This window comes from Podarcis liolepis, assembly GCF_965112155.1.
Source record: "Podarcis liolepis genome assembly, chromosome: 12".
NCBI lineage: Eukaryota > Metazoa > Chordata > Lepidosauria > Squamata > Lacertidae > Podarcis > Podarcis liolepis.
The window spans coordinates 522614-546511 of record NC_139563.1 but is presented as its reverse complement, the minus strand read 5'-3'; the positions used below and the strand labels follow the sequence as shown (position 1 = coordinate 546511).

The 23898-nt window shown below is 54.5% G+C and overlaps 2 protein-coding genes across 2 annotated transcripts in view; one reads left to right on the top strand and one right to left on the bottom strand.

Annotated features, from left to right (window-relative positions):
• Window positions 1–8192, top strand: LOC310690264 (diamine oxidase [copper-containing]-like). Its single transcript, XM_083468958.1, has 5 exons — window positions 1–80; window positions 1950–3480; window positions 4842–5130; window positions 6494–6626; window positions 7178–8192. Exons 2-5 carry the CDS (start codon window positions 1956–1958, stop codon window positions 7454–7456), a joined length of 2226 nt encoding a protein of 741 aa, XP_083325084.1. The 5' UTR covers window positions 1–80; window positions 1950–1955; the 3' UTR covers window positions 7457–8192.
• A 3446-nt stretch (window positions 8193–11638) lies between these two features.
• KCNH2 (potassium voltage-gated channel subfamily H member 2) overlaps window positions 11639–23898 on the bottom strand; it is an 82563-nt gene continuing 70303 nt past the window's right edge. The window contains exons 10-15 of the mRNA XM_083466659.1: window positions 23271–23464; window positions 23046–23145; window positions 22469–22747; window positions 16841–17036; window positions 15792–15987; window positions 11639–14164 (exon numbers count right to left, since the gene is read on the bottom strand). Coding sequence (XP_083322785.1) covers window positions 13973–14164; window positions 15792–15987; window positions 16841–17036; window positions 22469–22747; window positions 23046–23145; window positions 23271–23464 — 1157 coding nt within the window. The 3' untranslated portion in view covers window positions 11639–13972. The remainder of the gene's footprint in view (window positions 14165–15791; window positions 15988–16840; window positions 17037–22468; window positions 22748–23045; window positions 23146–23270; window positions 23465–23898) is intronic.

Below are 23898 nucleotides of genomic sequence, written 5' to 3'. Positions count from 1 at the left end.
GTATGATAACTCAGGGCTCCCCGCAGAAGCACCCAGCCTGAGCAGCCCTGAGAGGAGAGCAGAGCCCAGGAGCTGGACAGGTAAGGGGCACCTCTAGGGAGGGGGCGCCAGGGATCCTAACTCAGAGCCAGGGCTGCACCCCTGCTCCAGAAGTGCCCCCCGATGCAGCACAGAGGGGCAAGGAGGGTCAAAGCTCCAGGGAGGGCATTTGTCTGGTTTCCTTAGGAAGGAGACCAGGGAACGAGGGCGCCTTCCCTCCTGCCAAGGCCACGATGCCCCACATGGCACGGGAGTCCGTGGTTTTCTGTCCCAGAGGGGGCTCAATCCTGAGATGCAAGCAGACGGGTTTTCTGGTTCAAAGACTTCCAGCTATTACTCAGGGCTGAGAAAAAGGCACTCTGTGCGTGCTGGGGGGGGGACCCCTTCCTGGATATATTTGTTATTTCTATAGCACTTCAGAGGGTTCTGCAAAAAGCGAAGAGCCAGGCAGGCCCTCCAAAAATATCTCGTGGCCCGTTGCAAAGTGGCGACCCTGCCGTCAGAGCGGATTCTCTAGGAGGCTGGAAGAGGGAGAGGCGAGGCGTTGCGTGGCCGGGGGCTGAGCTAGATGGCCCTTGGGGTCCCTTCCGACTCTATGATTCCCTGAAACCCTCCAGGCCTCCTTTTCCCATTACGACCCTCCCCAAGAACTCCGTTTCACCCGCTATCAAAGTAAAGCAAGAAAACAAGGGAGATGTTGCAATATCTGAATTCAGATAAGTTGTCTAAAAGATGAAAACAAAACCCTCGTTCTGCGCTTTACAGCAGATTGAAGTCCACAGACTTTTACCCCGGGAGGCGCTGCCAGGCAGTTCACATTCAGCAAAGCGGGAGAGGAGGTTTTGCAAAGCCTTGCGCTCGGCTCCGTCGGGGCGGCCCCAAAGCTGAGCTTCCCTGTCAAGCAAAGCGCCTGGCCGAAGTGCTCAGCTCTGCTTCGCGGTGCCACCAGTGGGAGAATTTCTCCCACCGCAAGTAGCGGGGGTGGGGCTGATCCAGACTTGGGATGGCAGCATGCAAGGCAGGGAAGGGTTAAAGACTCTCTAGCCCTCCCTTTGTGGGCGCTGCCCCCCCCCCCGCCAAAAAACCCCCATTCGGACGATAGCTACTTGTAGGGAGGTTTCCATGTCCAAACGTCACCCTTAATTAAAACCAGAGTTTTCTGCTGGCTCTTGAGGACCTCGCGTGGGACAGGCCCTGCCTTCCACGCGGAAAGAAGATCCCGGGTTCACTCGGCAAGGGCATCTCCAACTTGGGATGAGCAAGACCCTTGCTTGATGCGGGGCCGGTTTTATTAGGTAGGAGACGATATACTCATTCGATTTATCCCTCCAGGCACCCACATTTGTGGGCTGAGTAGCGGTAAACATCCCCCCCCCCCCTTAGCAGCAGAATTGAAGAAGGTTGTGGAGCCGTCTATTTAGCCGGCTAGGCTGCGAGCGGGGTCTCCCTTTTCATGTACCCGACTCTACATTTTCTGTGGTCTGAGTCTCTGCTAAGTTGCAAGAACATCCTTGCTGGACTGTCATCTCCCACACTTGAGACCCCGAGAGCTGCGGCTGCCACTCAGTGTATCCAAGACTAAGAAGAAGAAGAAGCGTTTGGATTTGATGTCGCGCCTTTCACTCCCCTTCAGGAGTCTCAAAGCGGCTCACAATCTCCTCTCCCTTCCTCCCCCACAACAAACACTCTGTGGGGTGAGTGGGGCTGAGAGACTTCAGAGAAGCGTGACTGGCCCAAGGTCACCCAGCAGCTGCAGGTGGAGGAGCGAGGAATCAAACCCGGTTCCCCAGATTACGCGGCCACCTCTCTGAACCACTACACCACACTCCGGGGTCAGACTCTGGAGAAAGACTGGGGCCCCGGATCCTGCCCCGACCCCACTTGCTGACGCCTCCCTCTTTCTCCCGCAGGGCGAGATGTGGTCCTCTGCTTTGGCCGTCTTCGGCCTCCTGGCCGCGGCCGCCTCCGGCCAACCCCCGCAGCGCCACGACGGGGTCTCCATCTTCTCCGACTTGACTCCGGCGGAGCTGCGGGCCGTCCGCGACTTTCTGCTGGGCCGGCCCGAGCTGGGCCTCCAGGCAGATCCAGCCCCCTCCCTGGCCAAGAACAGCCTGTTCCTGGTGGAGCTCTTGGCCCCGAAGAAAGGGCGCGCCTTGCGGTACCTGGAGTCCGGGGGGCGCCGCCCCCGACGCCGGGCCAGAGCCGTGGTCTTCTTCGGGGCCGAGGCGCAGCCCAATGTCACCGAGTACGTGGTGTGGCCCCTGCCCGCGCCCACCTCCTACCGGCCCTGGGGGAAGCCGGCGCCCTTCGCGGCGCGGCCGATGTCGCAGCTGGAGTTCGGGCTGCTCTCGCAGCGGCTGGCGGACTGCTTGGCTCCGCTGCAGCAGTTCCTGCTGGACGCCTCGGGCTTCGGCTTCGGGAACTGCGGCGACCGGTGCCTGACCCTGACGGAGGTGGCCCCGCGGGGCCTGGCCTCGGGCGAGCGCCGCACTTGGCTGATACTCCAGCGCTTCGTGGAGGGCTTCTTCCTGCACCCGGTGGGCCTGGAGGTCCTGCTCGACCACCGGGAACTTGACCCGAGCCTCTGGCAGGTGCAGAAGCTGTGGTACAACGGGCGCTACTTCAACAGCGCCGAGGAGCTGGCCCAGCTCCACGCCTCGGGCGCCGTGCCTGTCGTGCCTCTGCCGCCGCACCCGGACGAGAGCCTCTTCTCCACCTTCGTGCCGCGGGGGAGCTTCTCGGCGGGGCCCCCGACGGACGCGCACGGCGCCAAGGTGTGCGAGCCGCAGGGCCGCCGCTACTGGGTGGAAGGCAACCTGGTGGAGTACAGCGGCTGGAGCCTGGCCTTCCGCCTGCGCTCGTCCACGGGGCTGCAGCTCTTCGACGTGCGCTTCAACGGGGAGCGCGTGGCCTACGAGGTGAGCGTGCAGGAAGCCGTCGCCATCTACGGGGGGAACACGCCGGCCGCCATGCAGACCAAGTACATCGACGTGGGCTGGGGCATGGGCTCCGTGACGCACGAGCTGGCGCCCGGCGTCGACTGCCCCGAGGGGGCCACCTTCCTGGACGCGCACCACCTGTACGACGCCCCGGGACCCGTGCGCTTCCCGCGTGCCCTCTGCATCTTCGAGCTGCCCACCGGGGTCCCTCTGCGCCGCCACTTCGACAGCAACTTCCGCGGCGGCTCCCACTTCTACGCGGGCCTCGAGGGTGCTGCGCTGGTCCTGCGCACCACCTCCACCGTCTACAACTACGACTACATCTGGGACTTCCTGCTCTACCCCAACGGGGTGCTGGAGACCAAGGTGCACGCCACGGGCTACGTGCACGCCTCCTTCTACACGCCCGAGGGGCTCCGCTACGGGAACCGCCTGCAGGAACACCTGCTGGGCAACATCCACACACACCTGGTGCACTACAAGGTCGACCTGGACGTCGCAGGTGGGGCCCTCGCTCGCTCGCTCGCGGAAAGGGGCGCGGGGGGAGTCGGGGAGGCCCTAAGCCCAGTCCATCCTCAGTCGCCCCCCTTCCCCCTTTCCAGTCACGGAACAGGCCGAGCTCCAAGGAATTGCGCCTGTTTGCAGCTGTGGCTGCTTTTATTGCATCGTAGAGGCGGAAGGGACCCCCAGGGTCATGTAGTCCGACCCCCTGCAATGCAGGAATCACAGAACCCTCGGCAGGGGTGACTCCACGTCTCCCACGAAGGAGAGCCCGCCGCCTCCCAAGGGTGTCCGTTCTGCTGTCGAGCATCCCTTGCCATCAGGGTCACGTCTGAAGAAGAGCCAGGCGCCCCCCCCCGTCGGGGAAAGGGAGGGGGCTCTGTGGCCAAGCCCCGTCCTTGACCCCCGGCAGAGGAGCTCGAAGGCAGGCAGGCAAGGGGGAGGTCCCAGCCTCTGCCTCCAAGCGCCAGAACGAGCTGCCCCCCCCCTTCCCAGTCACTCTGGAGGCTCCATCGCAAGGTCTGTAGAACAGAGCAGAGGGGTCTCCCCGCCCCCCAACTCCGCTTCTTGAATTTGTAGGGCAGAAGTTACCATTTGGGGGGGCGCCCGCCTGGTTCCATCAACTTACTCCCCGTGCCCCCTACCCTACAAAAAGCATTATACTCAGAATATTGGCCTGCGCAACCATCTCAGGAAGATAAGCATAGGATCAGGGAATGACAGAGTTGGAAGGTAGTAGATAGGTAGCCGTGTTGGTCTGCCATAGTCAAAATAAAAAAATTCCTTCCAGTAGCACCTTAAAGACCAACTAAGTTAGTTCTTGGTATGAGCTTTCGTGTGCATGTATCTGAAGAAGTGTGCATGCACACGAAAGCTCATACCAAGAACTAACTTAGTTGGTCTTTAAGGTGCTACTGGAAGGAATTTTTTTATTTAGAGTTGGAAGGGACCCCGACGGTCATCTAGTCCAACCCCCTGCAAGGCACAACGGAATAAAATTCAAACAGGGACAATTCATTGCACATTTATGCAAACTCTGATAAAAACGGATTAGTTTAACTAACTCCACAAAATTGGTGCACTTCATTCAGCGACTGCAGCTTTTCCAAGCCTGGTGGTTTGCAGCTGCAGCGCCCCCTGCCCCGTTGAGCCCCCAAGGATCCCCGCTTCCCCCTTGGGGAACCCTTCTTGTGAGAGGGGAACCTTTTCCTCCCTCCCCCCGCCGGCTCTCCTGGCCCGCTGCCAACTGCATGCCCCTCGGGGCTGGCCCCTTTTGCCGTGCCAGGCGCCCCCCCGGCACCCTCAGGGCCCCCTCCCCTGCCGGTTTCCTGACCCCCGCCCCCCCCCGCTCTCCCCCTGCAGGCCTGGAGAACAGCTTCGAGACGCTGGACGTGGCTCTGGAGAACATCTCTCTGCCCTGGGAGCCGAGTCACCCGCTGGTGCAGCCGCGCCTGGAGCCTCAGCCGCGGCTCCGCGAGCGCCAGGCCGCCTTCCCCTTCGGCCAGCCGCTGCCCCGCTACCTGCTCTTCGGCAACCCGGCGAAGCCCAACCGCTGGGGCCACCGGCGCAGCTACCGCCTGCAGCTCAGCTCGCACGCCGACCGCGTCCTGCCCCGCGGCTGGCAGGAGGAGCGCGGCATCACCTGGAGCAGGTGAGCCCGGCCGGCAGGTGGGGCGGGCGGGCGAGCTGGGACGCCGGGCGGGAGGGCAGCCCCCACCCCACTTCCCAGCCGAAGGGAGCGGCGGGTCGCCCACGCCTGGAGATTCTCCGGAGTGGACGGGACGGTTTCACACCCCCCCCCCGTCGGGGTCTGGCCAGAAAGAAGGCTGGAAACTGGGGGCAGGTGGGAGACAGGAATTGCTCGCGAGGAGCCGCTGCTGGACAGTCCCGTGGGTGCTGCTTTGGCGCTGGGCTCCTGCTCCAGAGAAGCATGGAAGGGACCCCGAGGGTCAACTAGTCCATCCCCCAGCAAGGCAGGAATATGCAGCTGCCCCACATCAGGATGGAACCTGCAACCTTGGAATTATCAGCCCCTCTCTCTAACCAAGGCAGCTATTCAGGATTGAGCTTCATTAACCTGTAACCCCAAAATTTAGGATCTCCTCCAAACTGGTGCCAAAGGGATGTATTCGTTTTGGGCCCATTTGGATCGGAAATTCTGCATTTTGTACTCCACCCCCCCCCCAAACTGAGTAATTAACATAGCAAACGGGGGTTCCAGGTTAACATCCCAAAATCCAGCGTGGTCTGATTCCCCCCCCCCCAAAAAAAAATTACATTTCATTGAAGCTTGCTGCTTGCCTGTGGGTTTAAGAACCTAAGGAAAGCCTGCTGGATGAGGCCAAGGGGGGCCCATCTGCTCCAGCCCCCTGTTCTCACTGTCACCGGCCAGATGCCCCAATGGGGAACCTGCAGAGAGCCTCTCCCCCCTCCTGGCCTTCAGAATCATCTCTGCCTCTGAGTGTGGAGGGCAGAGCAGAGCCCCACTGGCTGGGAGCCGGCCCTAGATCTCTCCTCCTTGAGCTCAAGAATCCCTGATGAAATATCTGCTTACAATCCTCCAAGGAAGGAGAGCCCCCCACTTTCGAGGGAGCCTGCCCCCCTGTGGAACAGATGGGGAGAAGGGAGCCTCCTTGATTCAGCGCATGGGTAGGCAAACTAAGGCCCAGGGGCCAGATCCGGCCCAATCACCTTCTCAATCCGGCCCGCGGACGGTCCAGGAATCAGCGTGTTTTTACATGAGTAGAATGTGTCCTTGCATTTAAAATGCATCTCTGGGTTATTTGTGGGGCAGAGGAATTCGTTCCTTGTTTTTTCCAAAATATAGTCCAGCCCCCCACAAGGTCTGAGGGACAGTGGACCAGCCCTCTGCTGGAAAAGTTTGCTGACCCCTGATCAAGTGGGCAGGAGGTGTTGGGCACCTCCTGCCCGCTGTGTGGGTTGGCCTCTCTTTGATGGGGTGGGCTCAGGGGCACCCATGCCCTGGGGACTGAGGGGTCGTGTCCCTCCGGCAGGTACCCCTTAGCAGTGACCCAGCATCACGACAACGAGGACACCAGCAGCAGCCTCTACATCCAGAACGACCCCTGGAGACCCACGGTCAGCTTTGAGAACTTCCTCAAGAATGATGAGAGCCTGGAGAACCAGGTGAGGGCGGCCTGGGCGTGGGGGGCAGGAAGAGGAGCAGCAGGGCGGCTCACTTGGGGTTTTGGGGGGAGCACACACGGAGATCCAGGCCAGGGCAGGCAGATTCATGCGCCGTGATGCTCCCAGGACGTTTCCGAGCACAATTCAAAGTGTTGGTGCTGACCTTGAAAGCCCCAAACGGCCTCGGTCCTGTATACCTGAAGGAGCGTCTCCACCGCCACCGTTCTGCCCAGACACTGAGGTCCAGCTCCGAGGGCCTTCTGGCAGTTCCCTCCCTGCGAGAAGCCAAGCTACAGGGAACCAGGCAGAGGGCCTTCTCGGTGGTGGCGCCCGCCCAGTGTAACGCCCTCCCGTCAGATGTCAGAGAAAAATAACCACCAAACTTTTAGAAGACATCTGAAGGCAGCCCTGTTCAGGGAAGTTTTTAATGTTTGATGCATTACTGTATTCTAATATTTTGTTGGAAGCCGCCCAGAGTGTCTGGGGAAGCCCAGCCAGATGGGCAGGGTATAAATAAGAAATTATTACGATTATTATTCTCCCTCCGGCAGGACCTGGTGGCCTGGGTGACGGTGGGCTTCCTCCACATCCCCCACTCGGAGGACATCCCCAACACGTCCACGCCGGGCAACGTGGTGGGCTTCTACCTGCGACCCTTCAACTTCTTCGACGAAGACCCCTCTGTGGCCTCGCGACGCACCGTCATCGTGCGCCCCTCTGAGCCTGGGGGCAGGTCTGGGGTGCATGTCCAGCGCTGGACCCCGGCCGACCCCATGCCCTGCGTCTCCCAGGAGCCCTTCAGCTACAATGGCACCTACTGGCAGGTGTAGCCCAGCCCCAGGCAGGATTGGCCCCATCTTCCTCTCCACCCCTCAAACCCCAACCCCAGACATTGACCTCTCCTCCTCGGCACTCCTGGCTTGCACCAAAGCCCACCCCCCAGATCCAACCCCCCCCCCGACTTCAGGCTTCCTGTGCACCTCAGACCCAGGCAGGGGGGCACCTGGGTGAAGGAGGGGGGCTGCCCCTCTAACATGAGGCAAATGATTTCCTGGGGCACAAAATCAGTTTCATATTAGGAGATTTTTTGAGGGGGGGTCATCCTCCTCCACCACACACCTGTTTGAGAGTAAAGACAGCCAGCAGGAAGGACTTCTCCAGATGAGAAGGATGCAGGAAGGGCATGTGCTGGATCAGGCCCATCTAGCCAAGCACCTTGTCCTCACAGGCCCTGACCAGATGCCTCCATGCCGTGGAGTTTGCTGCCACGGGACATGGTGTAGCAGGAACCCCCCCCAATCATTCAGTTTGTACAAACTCCACTCACACTCACACACGACATACGCTACGCTTCTGTTATAAATTCATAGAAAATCAACCATACATCGGATTTGCACTGTTCCACTTTTATTTGACTCCATGAAGGAAGGACTACAAAATGGGGAAGGTTTGATACAGGGCAGCCATAATCCCTTCAGCATCCCAGCACATCCACAGGAGCCCTGCCCAGTTGCTATGCCAACCTTGATGGTCCCAGACAGAAGACCATCAAGATCCCAAAGAACTTGCATATGGGAGTGGATTCGGCACTGACAGGAACAAAGGACAATGATCAGCTCTTCCCTCTGGGGGCAGGAAACTGCAAAGTCCCCTCTGTCACCTGGAAAGTACTCATGGGGAGGGGGAAAGGGGGAACCAGCCAGGTGACAGGACACTCAGGTTACCACCACAACTCCTCCCTCAACCCCTCCTTTCTGTAATGTATGCATGTTTCTGGGGGTGGGCTTGATCTACAGGAGGGGAATTTCAAAAGTCTTTATAAGCCCTTGCACAGCATTTTTCTGGGTCCTTCCTCTCTCCTGCAAGTGAGGGGAGCACCCTGTTGCAACAGTTCAATAAAGGCCAAGCCTACAGGCTGCTGTTTTGCTCCAAGTAATCCTGGTTCGTGTTTTTGTTTTTGTCCAAGGGAGCCCTCAGATTTTCTGTTAACAGTTGGCAATACCGTGTGAGTCAGTGGCTTCAGCAAATTTCTAGAGAGGAGGAGGGGGGCAGGTGTGCCAGCAGCTATTACTCACAGGAGCTAAGTAGAACCTCCATGTGCCGAGAGGGTCTACCACTGAGCACTGTCCTCTGGGGACACAGCAGGGAGGAGGGCCTGATGCCCACAGGCCTAGCTTATGGGGCTCCCCAGAGCACTGGGCGCTGGACTCAAGTGAGTTTTCCTGCTCCACTTAGTCATATGTAAAGGTCATAAAATAACTAGTTGACTAAGAGCATGAGAAGAGCATGTGCTGGATGAGGCCTGTGTCCCATCTGGTCCTGCACCCAGTTCTCCCAGTGGCCGACCAGGTGCCCTCAATGGGAAGCCCACTAGCAGGTTTCGAACTCAAGACCCTCTCCCCTCTTGTGGCTCCCGGCGACTGCTGTTCAGAAGCGCTGCTGCCTCTGAGTGTGGAGGGCAGAGCAGAGCCCTCCATGAATTGGTCTGACCCCCTTTTAAAGCCATCCAGCCCCCACGGTCTCCTGCCGCAGGGAGTCCCACGGTTTAACGTCTTGGATCCATCCTGATAACTATTTAATTAAAAGTCTTACGGTGACTCCAGTGGTTTTCTTCACCAGCTTCACACATCTGGAAGGGGGGAGCGAAATCCCTTTCCTGTCTCCTCCTTCTCCTGTTTGCCAAGTTCGCAGAAGAGTCCACCTCAGAGTCTTTCCCAAGCAGACGATGGGTTTTAACTCTCAGAAGAGAGTCTTGCAATCCATCTGGGCAGTCCCTACATCAGACACCTGGGGGCGCTCAATAATCTCCCAGAAGAATCCCTATGGGGCAGTGGCTGACCTACATTTTAATAATAATAAATAATAATAATAATAATAATAATAATAATAATAATAATAATAATAATAATTTTATTTATACCCCACCCTCCCCGGCCAGAGCTGGGCTCAGGGCAGCTAACACCAATGAAATTACAGTAAAAACATAATGGGGGGGGGGAACCAATTTAAAATACAGGTTAAAATGCAAATTTATATGCAGCCTCATTTTAAAAGTATCCCATAGATCAAAACCGTCAGGGGAGGGGAACATAAGGGTCAGACTGAGTCCAAACCAAAGGCCAGGAAGAACAGCTCCGTCTTGCAGGGCCCTGGTCTCTTGGGACAGAGTGTTCCACCAAGTCGGGGCCAGTACTGAAAAGGCCCTGGCCCTAGTTGAGACCAATCTAACCTCCTTCAGGCTTGGGACCTCCAAGGTGTTGTCATTTGTGGACCTTAAGGTCCTCCGTGGGACATACAGGTAGAGGCGGCCCCATAGGTAGGGGGCCCCTGAAGCTTGAACTGACTCTCAAACTCTCAATTGAGTTGTGTGACTCCAACTGGATCTTCCTGACCCCAAATTGTTAAGAAACGTGGACTCAAGTTGCTTCTGGAGCCCTGAAGCTGAAGCTCCATTTATTTCAGAGTAGATTCACCCCTGATATGGGGACCCCCTTTTAAGGCGGGGGTTTCCTGACAATGCCAAACTATTCAGGGTGGGGTGCAAAACTAAGAGGGTCTGTGGGGACCTCTCCAAACCGAGCGAATGGTCACCCAAAGGGCAAATGCTATTTTATGGGGTGTAGTGGTTAGAGAGTCAGGCCAGGACCTGGGAGGTTCAAATCCTCCCGCTCAGCCATGAAGATCAGTGGGTGGCCTTGGGGCCCAGTAAGGCCTCATCCTGACCTATTTCATGGGGTGGTTGTGGGATAAGATGGGGAGGAGGAAAGCTAGGTATGCTGCTTGGAGGAAAAGCGAGATATAAATGCAACCCATCACTCAAATAAGTGACAAGTGACGCACTTTGGCCGCAAAGCCCTTGGCCCCTTCAGGCAAAGCCTTCTGAGGGGGCTTCTTGTGGGAGTGGAATTGTAGAGCTGGAAGGGACCCCAAGGATCATCTAGCCCAACCCCCCCACCCCCGTTTGAAGGAATTTACTGGTTGGAAGGAATTCTATCAAGATTCTCTATTGCGTATGTACACAGTCATTGTGTTGCCTGGACGTTGCTGGCGTTCTCATTGCAACACAGGGGTTTGTGTGGTTACTTATTGCTGTCCCAACTCCCGGGAAAGCAGGAATCTGCGTGAAAGGAATCCAACCTCTGCTTAAAAACCAACCCTCGAGGAAGGAGGGTCCACCCCCTGCCAAGGGAGACCCTTCTTACTGGCGTTGAGTCGGAATCTCCTTTCTTGTAACTTGAGGCCATGGGTTCGAGTCCTGCCCTCTGGAGCAGAAAACAAGCTGGCTCCATCTGCCATGTGGCAGCCCTTGAGATATGGGAAGGTGGCTCTCCTGTCTCCCCTCGGTCTCCTCTTTTCCAAACTAAACATACCCAGCTCCTTCAACCGTTCCTCACCAGGCTTAGTTTCCAGACCCTTCATCATCTTGGTCGCCCTCCCTCACCCACCTTCCAGCTTGTCAACATCCTTCTTCAATTCTGAGCCCAGAACTGGACCCAGGACTCCAGGCGTGGTCTGACCAGGGCAGAAGAGGGAGGACGGACTATGACCTCGCTTGACCCGGACACAGGACCTCTGTTGATGCAGCAGAGAAAAGCATTCACCCTTTTTGGGGGGCAAATTTGATGAGCATCTCCTCAATTCCTTCATCCAAATCATTTATAAAGATGTTGAACAACAATGGACCCAAGTTGGCAGGAGCAGGGACTGAGCAACGGGAGCTCACCCCATCACGGGGATTCAAACCGCCGACCTTCTGATCGGCAAGTCCTAGGCTCTGTGTTTTAACCCACAGCGCCACCCGCGTCCCTTGCATTCCTGCTTAGCATGAAACAAACCTGGTCTCAAAGGAACCACTCGGAGTTTGCATTGCATGGCTGGTCTCCCCCCCCCCCAAATCCCAGTGCCATTTTCAGAACGCAAGGGCTGCCTCCTCTATGGGGCTGCCAAATCCCAAGCCCCCCCCCGCCCCCCTCCCTGTGCAGGTGGATCAAACACACAGAAAGCGTGGCAGGGCAGGCATCCAACTCGAAGTTTATTGGGCATCGGTTCCTAATGCTGAGTACAGCATGCAGGTGGGCGGGGGGAGATGGGGGTGTCACGTGCATGTAGACAGGAGGGTCCAGGAGGGCAGGAGGGCGCAAGGCCCTTGGGAGCACCCGGGGCGTTCAAGGAAATGGGCCCCCCACTGATGGAAAAAGAAACGCCTTTGCCCCCACTTTGGAAGAAAGTGTCTTGTTTGTGGGGAAGAGTTTAACCAATGCTTCCCCCTCGGAGATGCAGCCAGCACAACCTCCTTGCCCCAACTCCTATTTCTGGGGGCTGTGGATCTTATGGGGGGGCAGAGAGAAAAGTAGGGGTCACTCAGATGAGATGCAGCCCTGCTCCCTATATGCAGTGAAATGAAAGGACAGGAAGATCAGGAAGTTTTCCCACAGGGGGAGGGAGAGGAAATCAGCCGGGGGGGCGGGGGGGGGGGAGAAGCCCTTTCAGACAACCAAACCTGGGAACTGTGCACAAGCCCCCACTTGCCTTTAGAGAGGGGCTGCCCCACAGCTTAAGCTTCTCCTGTGGGGATCTCACCTCTGGTGGGGAGCCTATGGGGGGAGGACTACTCACTTTCCTTTGACTCCTGTCAGGTAGGGGGGGGTCATTTTCTCTTCCAGGTCCTCCCCCAGCCTCTCCCTCTTTCCTGCCCCCCACCTCATCTCCTTCCTAGTTGTGGGCCCCCCCTGCAGCCCCACACTGCACTGGGAGAGGGGCTGGTGAGAGTCCACAGCTCAAAACCTGCCTGCTGTGGCCCTCCTCCCCATCGCCCCCCACGGAAGATGGACCCACTAGGATGACTGGTGAGACTGGGGTCAATGGGAAGGGCTGGCATCTGAAGTGGGGCTTCATGGGGCCCCCCAACCCTGACTCCAGAGGGCTGGCTCTAGGTGTCCCCCCCACCAAGGGTCAATGGCTATGAGTGGGCACCCACAGAGGCAGATGGGGGCTGGGAGTGGGGCAGACCCCCTCCCTATTATTGCAAGGGGTTGGACTAGCAGTTGGCTCCTTACATTTCTCGCCCTGACCTGGCCACTGTGATCCACGTGACGGTCACCTCCAGACAGGATTATTGTAACTCGCTCTACGTGGGGCTGCCCTTGAGACTGACCCAGAAACTCCAGCGGGTGCAGAACGCCGTGGCGAGACTCCTTACGGGGTCTTCGGTGCGGGATCACATTCATCCGGTGCTCTACCAGCTGCACTGGCTCCCGGTGGAGTACAGGATCAGGTTCAAGGTGCTGGTTTTCACCTTCAAAGCCCTATGCTGTCTAGGACCCTCGTACTGCCACTCCTGGTATGCCCCACAGAGGACCTTAAGGTCTTCAAACAAAAACATCTTGCAGATCCCAGGCCACAGGGAGGTTAGACTGGCCTCAACCAGAGCCAGGGCTTTTTCTGCTGTGGCCCCCATCTGGTGGAACGCTCTGTTCCAAGAGACCAGGGCCCTGCGGGACTTGACATCTTTCCGCAGGGCTTGCAAGATGGAGCTCTTCCACCTGGCCTTTGGCCAAGGCACAGTCTGACCACCAACTCTGGCAATTCTCACAGAACTCTAGCCCAATGGTTGCCATTAATTTGATTTGAACTGATTTTATAATGAATTGATTTTAGAATGCCGTATTATTTTACTGTTGTTAGCCGCTCTGAGCCCGGCCTCGGCTGGGGAGGGATGGATATAAATAATTTATTATTATTATTATTATTATTATTATTATTATTATTATTATTATTAGACCCTGGGGGATCCCTCCTGACTCTACCGTTCTGTGCTTCTAAGCTAGGAGAGACCCCAGAAGGACCCACCAGGGCCAAACAGGGGGAGCCTCCCTCTCCTGGCACCCCAATGCAGCCCCGCCTTCTCCCTGGACCCCTTGGGAGCCCCCCAGCTTCCTCCCTCCCCCCCGGCCCCTCCTTGGACCCACGGGTGGCTCTGCATGTCCTGCTGGTCTGATATGTTTGGGGATCACAGGGGAGGGGATTCTAACCCTTATCGGTATTATTAATAATAGTTGTTATGAGTCATTATTACAACCGCTACTCCTGCAAGCAACTAGTCCGCTCGCCGCCATCCGCACCAGCCAATCGCCTGGTGGTCACCACGGTGACTGGCCCACCCCTGTTAGGCCAGCTAACATCACAGTGGGTGGGGGGGCTGCCCCTCCTCTGGCCACGCCCCCTGGGCAGCCAATCACCACCATCCTTGAGGCTCATGGTGCGCCCCCCTCTCCGACCGCGACAGGTGGGGGGCCGCTTCCAACTCCCAAAAAGGCCCTCCGCTGGGGCCGCCTCTGCAAAGTCCATTAACTGCCAGGGTCCGAGCAGTGTCTGTGCAAGTCCGCGGAGAGGTCTGGAGGGGCCGGCGGCCGAGGGGGGGCAGGCAGCTGCCCTGGGAGCGAAAGGCGCCGAGGGGGGGCTGGGGGCAGCGGGTCCACCAGCAGCACCACGTCCCGGGGCTGGGCTGAGTCCATGCAGGGTCCCGGGAAATGGGAAACCTGAAGGGGGGGAGAGAAAAAGAGGAGACAGAGTCAGTCCAGGAGGAGAAGGAGGGACCCCTAGGGGTACGAGGATCCTCTCTCTTCCTCACCCAATAGCTGTCAGGGGGGCTCCAAGGGGTTGGGGGCACACACACGAGACCCCTGGAACCAAAGTCCCATGTAAGATGTGATCGTCCTGCCCTTAATTCCATTTTTATCTCCATTCACTTATTTCTAACCATAGTTTATCCTAAACCCCCCCCCCCGCAACACATTTTGGTGTCTTTTCAGAGCCAAGAGCTGCACTGCAAATTCCTGGGAAGTGGGGAATCCACTTCAGAATGTCAGGAGAGCCTGCTGGATCCAACCAGGATCCTGCCTAGTCCAGCATCTTGTTCCCCTGTGGGAGATTAGCAGCCTAACCTAACAAATGCATATTCTTGCTAGTTCCCACGAGAAGCGGCTAAGGGTGGATCTACACACAGGAAAACCCCCGCTATAAATAACCAATTGTTATGAAGGAATAGGGTTCTGTGCAGTCAGTTTGAAACTGACTCAACCCCCCCTTTTCTTCTTTCTCCAAGAGAGCATTTCTAAAATGCATTAACTCGAGCTGTTGAGCAAATGCATAACAAGAACACAGCTGTATAAACAAAGCTCTCTCCTTTATCAGTCACGGCAAAGGATGACCTTGGCTGTTCCAGTGGAGTAGGGATGACATGTCTGAGTCTTACCTTACCACACTCTGACGCACAGACCTAGTCCGGGAACAGCACCAGAGTGTGTTCTTGGAGTTGGTGACCTCTTGCTCCAAGATAAGAGCATAGGAACAGAAATACACTTTTATGGTCAAGAATACGGGAAGGACACCCTTTTATGGTTAAAAATACCGGAGCAGGAACATCTGTGATTAATTATTTTACAATGAATGATTTTAGAGTGTTGTTTATGTTATACTTTTATACTGTTTTATTGTTGTTAGCCGCCCTGAGCCCGGCTTCGGCTGGGGAGGGCGGGATATAAATAAAATTTATTATTATTATTATTATTATTGTGATGTCAACCTGCGTGTATAAGCTGACGTAGTTGGAAGGAGGGAGAGAGTGCCTGGAGGGTATATATACTGCATGAAACTTGTCATTTCTTTGGACTTGCTGTGGACTGACCACACAAGTGCTTTTCTGCTGCTCCGGAGAGCAGAAATAAAAAACTCTTTCTCTGAACCAACCCTCGGTGTCATTTGACTTCCTTCCTCCCGTCCGGGAGCAACGCAGAGTCCATCAATCGGTAAAGTCTAATAAGGCTACAGTTATAACAAAAGAAAAAAAACCCCCCGCTATGTGAAATTGCATAGAAAAGTTTTGTGCTCTACAGCGCCATCTGGTGTTGCATGTCTATAATGCATTAAAAATGCTGTTTTTTGACTAATGTAGCTGAGTCATTTGGGCTGTATTGCTTAGGCAGAGCCTGAGACCATAGAAAGGCAACTGGTAGAGAGGGCTTTGTGTGACATCATTTCCCCTCCTCTCTGACCAGCGTGGGAGGCAGACATGCCTCTGCTTGCTCCAGCCTTGGCCAAATCCCTGGAGCTGGTCAGGCTGCAAATGCCAGTCTTTTGCTTGCCTGGCTGCCTCCCTCCCCTCACCTGAGCTGGGGTGTGGAGCGCCTGAGGCCGGGTAGGGCTGATGGGCAGGGGGGGCTCCCCTGGGGCCGGCCCGGGGCCCGGGGCCACTGGAGGCAGCGGAGAGGAGACGGCGCTGTAGGCAGGAGGCACCAGCACGGCCTGGCGCTGGAGAAGCTGCAGGATGGCCGACACGTCCGCGGTGAGGCGGCTCTCCAGCCTGGAGGGAGAAGAGAAACACAGAACTGTAGAGTTGGAAGGGGCCCCCAAGGGACATCTAGTCTAACCCCTTTGCAGTGCTGGAACCACAGCTGTCAGGGTGCTGTCAGAGGCTCCCAGCTGGTTGCCCAGGAAAGTATAAAGACAAGGAAAAGTTTCTTACCATCCTTTTTTATTTCACTCTTTACGCACAGAGGCTATAGAACCCAGCCTCTTGGATAATGGCGTTGTCCCGAGTGAATCTCCACCTCCCCAATCTCTCCCACTTCCTCATTCGTCATCATCATCACCTCCTTTATGGGTGCTGCTACGTGCCCTCTGTCTTCGGGCTCTTTGCTCTCCTATTTTTAAGGCACACCGGGTTCTGGTGACTGGGAGTGGCCGCGGACGCCACATAACACCAGTCCTGAAAGACCTACATTGGCTCCCAAGAAGTTTCTGAGCACAATTCAAAGTGTTGGTGCTGAACTTGAAAGCCCTAAATGGCCTTGGTCCAGTAGACCTGAAGGAGCGTCTCCACCCCCATCGTTCTGCCCTGACACTGAGGTCCAGCACCGAGGGCCTTCTGGCAGTTCCCTCATTATGAGAAGTGAGGTTACAGGGAACCAGGCAGAGGGCCTTCTTGGTAGTGGTGCCCGCCCTGTGCAACTCACTCCCACCAGATGTCAAGGAGATTAATGACTATATGACTTTTAGAAGACATCTGAAGGCAGCCCTGTTAGGGAAGCTTTTAATGTTTGATGTTTTCTTCTGTTTTAAATTTGTTGGGAGCCGCCCAGAGTGCCTGGGGGGAAATCTCTGCCCCCCTCCCGAGGGAGCCCTGATGGGAGCTCCCCCCGCCCCCCCTCCAATACCTGTTGAGCTGCTTCTGGAGCAGGTCCAGGCGAGCCTCCAGCTCGCAGCGCTGCCTCCGGCCGAGGGGGGCGCTGCTGCCCAGTGGGATGTTGAGGGCGGTGTGGGCAGGGGCGGGGCAGCGGGGCAGCTCTTGGTACGGGTGCTCACGGCTCTCCCCCCAGAAGCTGAAGATATTGGACACGCCTGAAAAGGCCCCTGCGGAGAGGAGGAGGGGGGAGAGAAGGCAGAGAGTGGGGGGCTGGAAGGGACCCCAAAGAGTCATCGGAAGAATCCCTGGCGGGGGGCCACCCACAGCGTCCGAAACTAGCCAGGCAACCGGCCGTTTGCAAGGAAGTGGAGATGTCTGGTCACCAGGCTTGGCAACTAATATCTCCAGCTAGAAATTTTACAGTTTGGTTTTAGAGTTGGGGTGCTCTGGTATTATTTTGTGTTCTGCTTCGACCTTCTTCCTGCTTTTCCTCTGTACAGTCATATCTCAGGTTACAGACGCTTCGGGTTGTGCGATTTCAGTTTGCACACCGTGCCGAACCCGGAAGTACTGGAACTGATTACTTCTGGGTTTTGGCCCTTGCGCAGAAGCGTCGAATCGCAACCCGCGCATGCGTATACGCAGCACTGCGGGTTGAGAACGTGCTTCCCGTACGGATCACGTTCGCAACCCGAGCGTCCACTGTATTTTATTCTGAATGAACTTTCCTACTTTGAGCACCCAAGTGTGGAAAACTCTGCAGTCAAAATGGCAACTGTGTTTGCTGGCTTCCGGTTCCTGTCCTGCCTCACGGCGACGACTCCCTCAACATCAGAGAAAGACACAGGTTGAGGAAAAGAGGGTGGAAGGGGTTCAGCCACCCCCTATGAACCCCTCAGTTAAATCACAGGTCAGCGGGGGGGTGGGGTAGGCAGAGGCGGTGGAAGCCACACACTTCGCCTGATGCAAACCCCCCCAATTGCCATTGGATGCAGAAGCTCTCCTTATAATCAGGTTTGAATTGGCATTAAGAATAGGCACACACAACGGGGACTTCCGGGTTAGGGCCTCCGGCAATGGCAGATTTCCTCTGATCGGGAGGAATCTGCTTCGTGGGAATTAGGGTCTGGACCGCCACGGCGAGGCGGAGACCCACCAAAAACCACAGGCGGGAGAAGCCTGTGGATGTGGGATTCGGCTTGCACCTTTTGCACCTCCCCTACTCGTGGGGAAACCCGGTTTCGGGGATCTGGAGCGACGTGGGGTGAGCGGTGCGGTGCTTCGAATTGACTGCTCTTTTCATGGAGTGAAGCCACATTGCTGTTGCCGGAGAGTGCTGGCTTTTTCCTGTGGACAATTGGACTTTAAACAACTACCCGTGAGTAGAACGAAAAATTGGACTATGAAACATCTTAATTTGGCAACGAAGCAGGAAGGTCTAAACAGGAAGTCCGCCTTCCGCTTTTGTAAATAGATTGAAGCAAAGACATTGCAAGCTAAAGTCTGGAAAGTCATTTGTAAAGGACTAAATTTCCATCAGTTAAAACTACCAAACCCCCCTTGGAAGCAGGAGAAGAGGGGTGGGTGGGAACTTAGACTGTTTAAACCTGCAGGAGAGAGAGTAAAGAAAGATAAATTTCCACCGTCTTGAACCTGGGAACGGGGTGTCAGAGACAGACGCTTTGGGGAAGTTCATTGACTGTGAATAAAACGTTTTTTGACAGATAGTTAAAAAAGAGAAACATATTGATTCCAATGTTTCCTTTTGCACTTAAAAGGAACAAAATATCTGAAAAACGAAAGGAATTTTGTTGCTGGATCTGCTTTTAAAAAGACGGATACAAACAGAAATTGTTTCCTCTAGAGGGAGCTTGTGAAACTGTTGCTGGAGTCGATCTGGGGAATTCTCCAGCTGTAGAGATTAAAGATCGTGGGAACCAGACATTGACCTTGAACAAGAATGTGCCCAGAAGAAGCCTTAGTGCTTGCTTTTTGCAAGACAAGCGCTCTACTGGAACAGCTACATGAGAAGATGGATTTGATGACTGTTGCAGTTAGCAATTTTGGACAAACAGTGAATACCTATATAGAAACCACTCAGGAACCAACCCAGGAATTTGCTTTGACAGGGCAAGTTGTGCAGAAGACAAAGGAGGAGGTTGTTGCTGAACCTCAAGTAATAGAAATGGAGAGAGCCGCGGCCTTGCAGGAACATAAGTTGTTGTTTCTGATGACTGAACCGGGAGAAAGTCAGATTTGGAGAGATGGAGTACTGTTTGGTTTGGAGATGGGAAGCTGGATGGATCCCCTTATGCAGGGATGTTTTGACTTTTGGGATCTGGTTTTGGGCCAGGGGGAGTTTGGAGTTGTGGGGGCCCTTAACCTTGGAGGGACTTTGAAACATGCCTTCAAATATCTTTTGGATTTCAGTGCTGACTATGGAGAATGGGCTGACCTGTCGAGAAGGGATAAAGATATTGTCAAGTTGGAGTCTCCCCGAGATCTACCCCTCAGTGAGAAAGGAAGGAAATTAAGAATAAGATCAGCAGAAGACAAAGTAAAGTGCAGGTATAAACATGAAGAAGACCTGCAGAAGGGACATGGAAAAGACTTAAGAGCCTCGGATAGAAGGTCACCAGGTTGATGGACTAGATGGAAGGGATAGAAAGGACTGACAAAACCCGAGACCAGGAAGAAGAGACGGTGGATGAAGATTGGAAGAAAGTTTAGAAATTCATTTAGAGAATTATTCTAAAATTAATGAGTGTTAGAAAAAATGTTGGAATGAAACTATTTGGCTTTAGTAGAAATGCTAAAAGGAATTAAGTATAAATAAGTTTTAAGGAGGGTGATGAAACAAGTTAATGAAAGATAAAGATTTGGGAATATTGGATTTGTTTTTAATTTTTTTGTTTGTTTTTGTTCTTGGTTTTGATGTATTGTGTGTTTTGTTTTTCCTTTTTTTCCTTTTTATTGACTTGTATTGTTTAATTTCTTTTTTTGTCTATCTTTTTTCCTTTTCCTTTTTTTCTCTGTAATTTTAAATTCTCAATAAACATCATTTTTTTTTAAAAAAAGAATAGGCACACACAACGGAGGAGATGGACGTTATAACTGCGAAAAATCCGCTGCATGAAACGGAGGTTTGAAATTGGGAGAAGATTCTTGTGCTGGGGGGGGGGGCTCTCTGCTACATTTTATGGAAGTTTTTACATTTTTGATTCGGCAACCCTCTCCTAATATTGGATTTTATGATATACAAGAGAGGATGGTTTGATGTACGATGTCGCAAAGATATTTAAAAGAAGATGTAAAGCTGTGTGCGACTTGAAAGGAGTAAAGTGGGGGTGGGGCTGGTTGTTTTGTTTAGAAGGATGCCTGCCCCACCCCCACCCCAAAAAAGAGATCATGGAGATGTTGTTTAAAAAGCAAAATGCTGCGGAAAGTGGCATGAAGGCTTTGGGATGTTGGAAGAGGAACGGAGTCGCCTTTCGCCTCCCTTCCCAGCCAGAGGAAGAAACGGCAAATCTCTGGAACTTGCTGACTTGCCAGTGGAAGGGAATTTGGAAATGCTTGAGTCTTATGGGAAGGAGCTGGAATACAACAACAGGGGGAGTAAGGAGAGGCTCACAACTGACTTTGGGATGTGGCGCATGCAGGACAAAAAGGAAAAAGCTTTGTTTCCTCACTTGAAACCTTTTTTGGGAAGTTAAATAATATAGTAACACGAAATCACTAAGAGTGCAGCTGTTAATCATGTGCTAATTTTGGAAAATGGAACGTAATAGAAATAAATAAGAATATGAAATGCCGTAATATTAGATCATAAAGATCCATCAAGAACGGTGCACCGGAAGCCTCTTAACAAAATTGTATTAATTTGGAACTAATTTGTGTAATTGGGTTTATACTGGAAAAATAATTGACAATTATGTTTGCTAAACAGGCACATGAAGGGGTTAAGACCCAGAGAGTCCTTTAATTCCTAGAGGGCATTTAGTGAAGTGACATCCTTTGTTTGCACAGGCAGGGAAAAGACAAGGGCTCTTAACCTTTTGTACTTCCACCTGAAGAAAACTCTCTTTCTTGTCGTGTAGCCTGGGATCAGATGCAAGGTCTGATCTCCCAAGCACAGGCACCATCTTTGATCTCAACCATGTATTTTTAGTAACTTAGAAGCAGTTTTGCCTGCCTTGTATTCATTATTGCTCTCTGCTGAATCCTGTGCAAGACTTTCAGGTAAGTAAACATTATATTTTTCATGCTTTATTTATGTCTATGTCTAGCTCTGGCTAAGATTACACAGCCTTAGTTCCTTACTTCCAGTTTAAATGCTGTGAAGGGTGGTATATTTTTAGCTCTGCAAAACCAATACCGTATTTTTCACTCCATAAGATGCACTTTTTTCTTCCTAAAAAGTAAGGGGAAATGTCTGTGCATCTTATGCAGCAAATGCGTGGTCCCTGGAGCCAAACTGCCCAGGGGCAAAAAGCAGATCCTGCTTTTTTTTTTTTTTTTAGAAAGAGGGAAGGGGGTGTTGAAACAAAGTCGCTGATCAGGAGAGAGATAAGGGACGCTAGAGATAAAGGAGGCTGTCTGGAAGGGGGGAGGTAAAGACAGGAAACTTGCAAAGGGGGGGAACAGGAAGCAATAAGGAGAGAAATTAGAAGAAAAGGAGGAGCAAAAAACTGCTCCAGCTAAGGAAAAGACAATAAGGCAAACAAGAGGGAAGGGGGTGTTGAAAGGAAGCAGCTGATTGGCAAGCGATTGGGAGGGAGATAAAGGAGGCTGCCTGGGAGGGGGGCGGTAAAAGCCCATGGATCCTCACGATTTTTACATTGGGTCAGCCCAAATTCACCATCAGATCACAGGTCTGTGGCCACAGCATGAACCACAAAAATCATACATCCATTGTTTCGTTCAGAATATTTTTTTTCTTCTTTTCCTCCTCTAAAAACTAGGTGCGTCTTATGGAGCGAAAAATACGGTACTTTGAATTTCCTCTGCTACCGAATAAAATCCATGAGGTGTGTGGGATTGCCAATCTCAGGGTTTTAGGATACCTGTATCAATGCTACTGGGAATTTAGGATCAGAGCTGTGAGAGACCAGCACCTTCCTCAGGGATCTGGGAGAGATTCAGGGAGCATCTCTTTACACTCAGAGTAACTCATACGGAAACTGCCTGGGAAATGTGGGCTGCATTGGTCTCACGAGTTCCTGGGATTAGGAAGTTGGGGGGGGGGGGGACTCTGCCAGGGAAACAAGCCATCTTTGCTTTGATCATCTCAGACGAGGAGAAGGCAGTTAGGAATCGCAACCTCTGGGCTGCTAATTTGGGGGTTGCGGCAACAGGACTTCCCCTGCCCCCCTGGCCTCATCCTGTCCAGGGCCGTAGATGGGGGTGGTGAGGTGGGCCCCCGCCAGGGGTGCAGGCGATGGGGTGCGTGTGCAAAATCAGCTAAAAATATGCCCATAAATATAAATATCGATTTATTGCCTCATAAGAAAAGGTTTTTAATAGAGGGTGAATTGAATGGGGGGGGGGGTTGGAGGAGAGGCGGAAAGCAAAGCTAATTTGCCTGTGGCTGGGGGGCACAATCTGGACGGTTCTGCCAGGGGTGCAAGATCACGCGGCTACGGCTCTGATCCTGTCCTACCTGAGAGTGGGTTGCAGACGTTGCTGCGTTTGGGGTCCGTGGCTGCAGGGGAGGGGGGCTGGCCGGCGGGGTCCGTGGGGTGGAAAGGCGACAGCTCTGGGGCGCTGGAGACGGGGACGGGGGTCTCCTCCTCGTCACTGGAGGGCGGGCTGGACGCCACGGAGCTGCTGAGGCAGGGGTCCCATTTGGGGGGTCCGCGGGGAGCCCCCGGAGCTTGGCAGTTCTGGCCGACGTGCAGCACTTTGGGCTGGGCTTTGCCTTCCCCCGGAATCTCCTCATCTGTGCGGAGAAGGAGAAAAGGTTATTGGCCGGCCAGATCCAGGGAGTGGCAGTGCAGTGCAGTGGTTAGAGTGTTAGGCACCAGGACCTGGGGAAGGCCAGGGTTCAGATCCACCTACCTCCTCTCAGCCTGGCCTACCTCGAAGGGTCGTTGTGGGGTTTAAATGAGGAGGGGGAGAAAGCTCCTCCCAGCTGAGAGACCCAGAAGTAGCCGCTACAGGAGCACCCATGGGAAAGGGAGCACAGCGTGTGTTGGGAGACCCCTTGAGGTCATCCAATCGAACCCCCACCTCCTCACCTTTCTCCGTGCGGCGGCGGAAGGAGAGCTTGCGGCGCCGCAGGCGGTTGAAGCCGCCGTTCATCTCGTCACTGCTGGGCGACCCCGGAATCATGTTGGTCTGGAAGAGAAGGGTTGGCCGTGAGAAGAGTGCCGGGGGTCTCCCAGGACCCCCACCTTCCTGGCCTTGAGCTGGCTGGCCAATGAAGCCCACCCCCCTCGGGTCTCCTGGGGGCGACAACTCACGTCCCGCAGGTTGAAGGTGATCTCCAGGTTGGACCAGAAGTGGTCAGAGAACTCGGGGTACATGTCCAGCACCTCCAGGAGGTCCTCGCGGTGGATCTTGTGCAGGTCGCAGTAGGTCAGGGCGCGCACGTCTGCGTTGGACTTGCCGGGCCGGGCGTACAGGTTGAGGGGCTCTCCAAAGATGTCGTTCTTCCCTGGGAGGGAGGGAGAGAAGGGGGCAAACTGAGCCCTTGCGCAGCCGGGAGAGGCGCATAGAAGGCCACACAGGAGATTGCCCTCCTCAGCATCCTCTCGCACCCAGAGCTGGCTCTGCTGTTCCTCCAGAAACCCCTCTCTTCCCCTCCTTCACCCGCTTCTCCCTCTGTGGCCACGATCCCAGGCTCAGCTTCAGTGGCTCCTCAGTGGCCCCGAGTGCCTTCCATCAGCTTTGGCTGGTGGCCCAGCTGTGCCCCTATCTGGACAGGGAGAGCCTAACCACTGCTGTCTATGCTCTGGTATCCTCAAGGTTAGATTACTGCAATGCATTCTACGTAGGGCTGCCTCTGAAGACGGTTCGGAAACTTCAGCTGGTGGAGCAAGATGGTCTGAGCATATTACACCGATCCTGGTCCAACTGCACTGGCTACCG

What these genes read in the sequence shown, in the direction of transcription:
- LOC310690264 (XM_083468958.1), top strand. Translation starts at nt 1,956, where the DNA reads ATGTGGTCCTCTGCTTTGGCCGTCTTCGGCCTCCTGGCCGCGGCCGCC. An exon ending in CGCGGCATCACCTGGAGCAG is followed by an intron (nt 5,131 to 6,493) that starts GTGAGCCCGGCC and finishes TCCCTCCGGCAG; the next exon opens with GTACCCCTTAGCAGTGACCC. An exon ending in ATGAGAGCCTGGAGAACCAG is followed by an intron (nt 6,627 to 7,177) that starts GTGAGGGCGGCC and finishes TCCCTCCGGCAG; the next exon opens with GACCTGGTGGCCTGGGTGAC.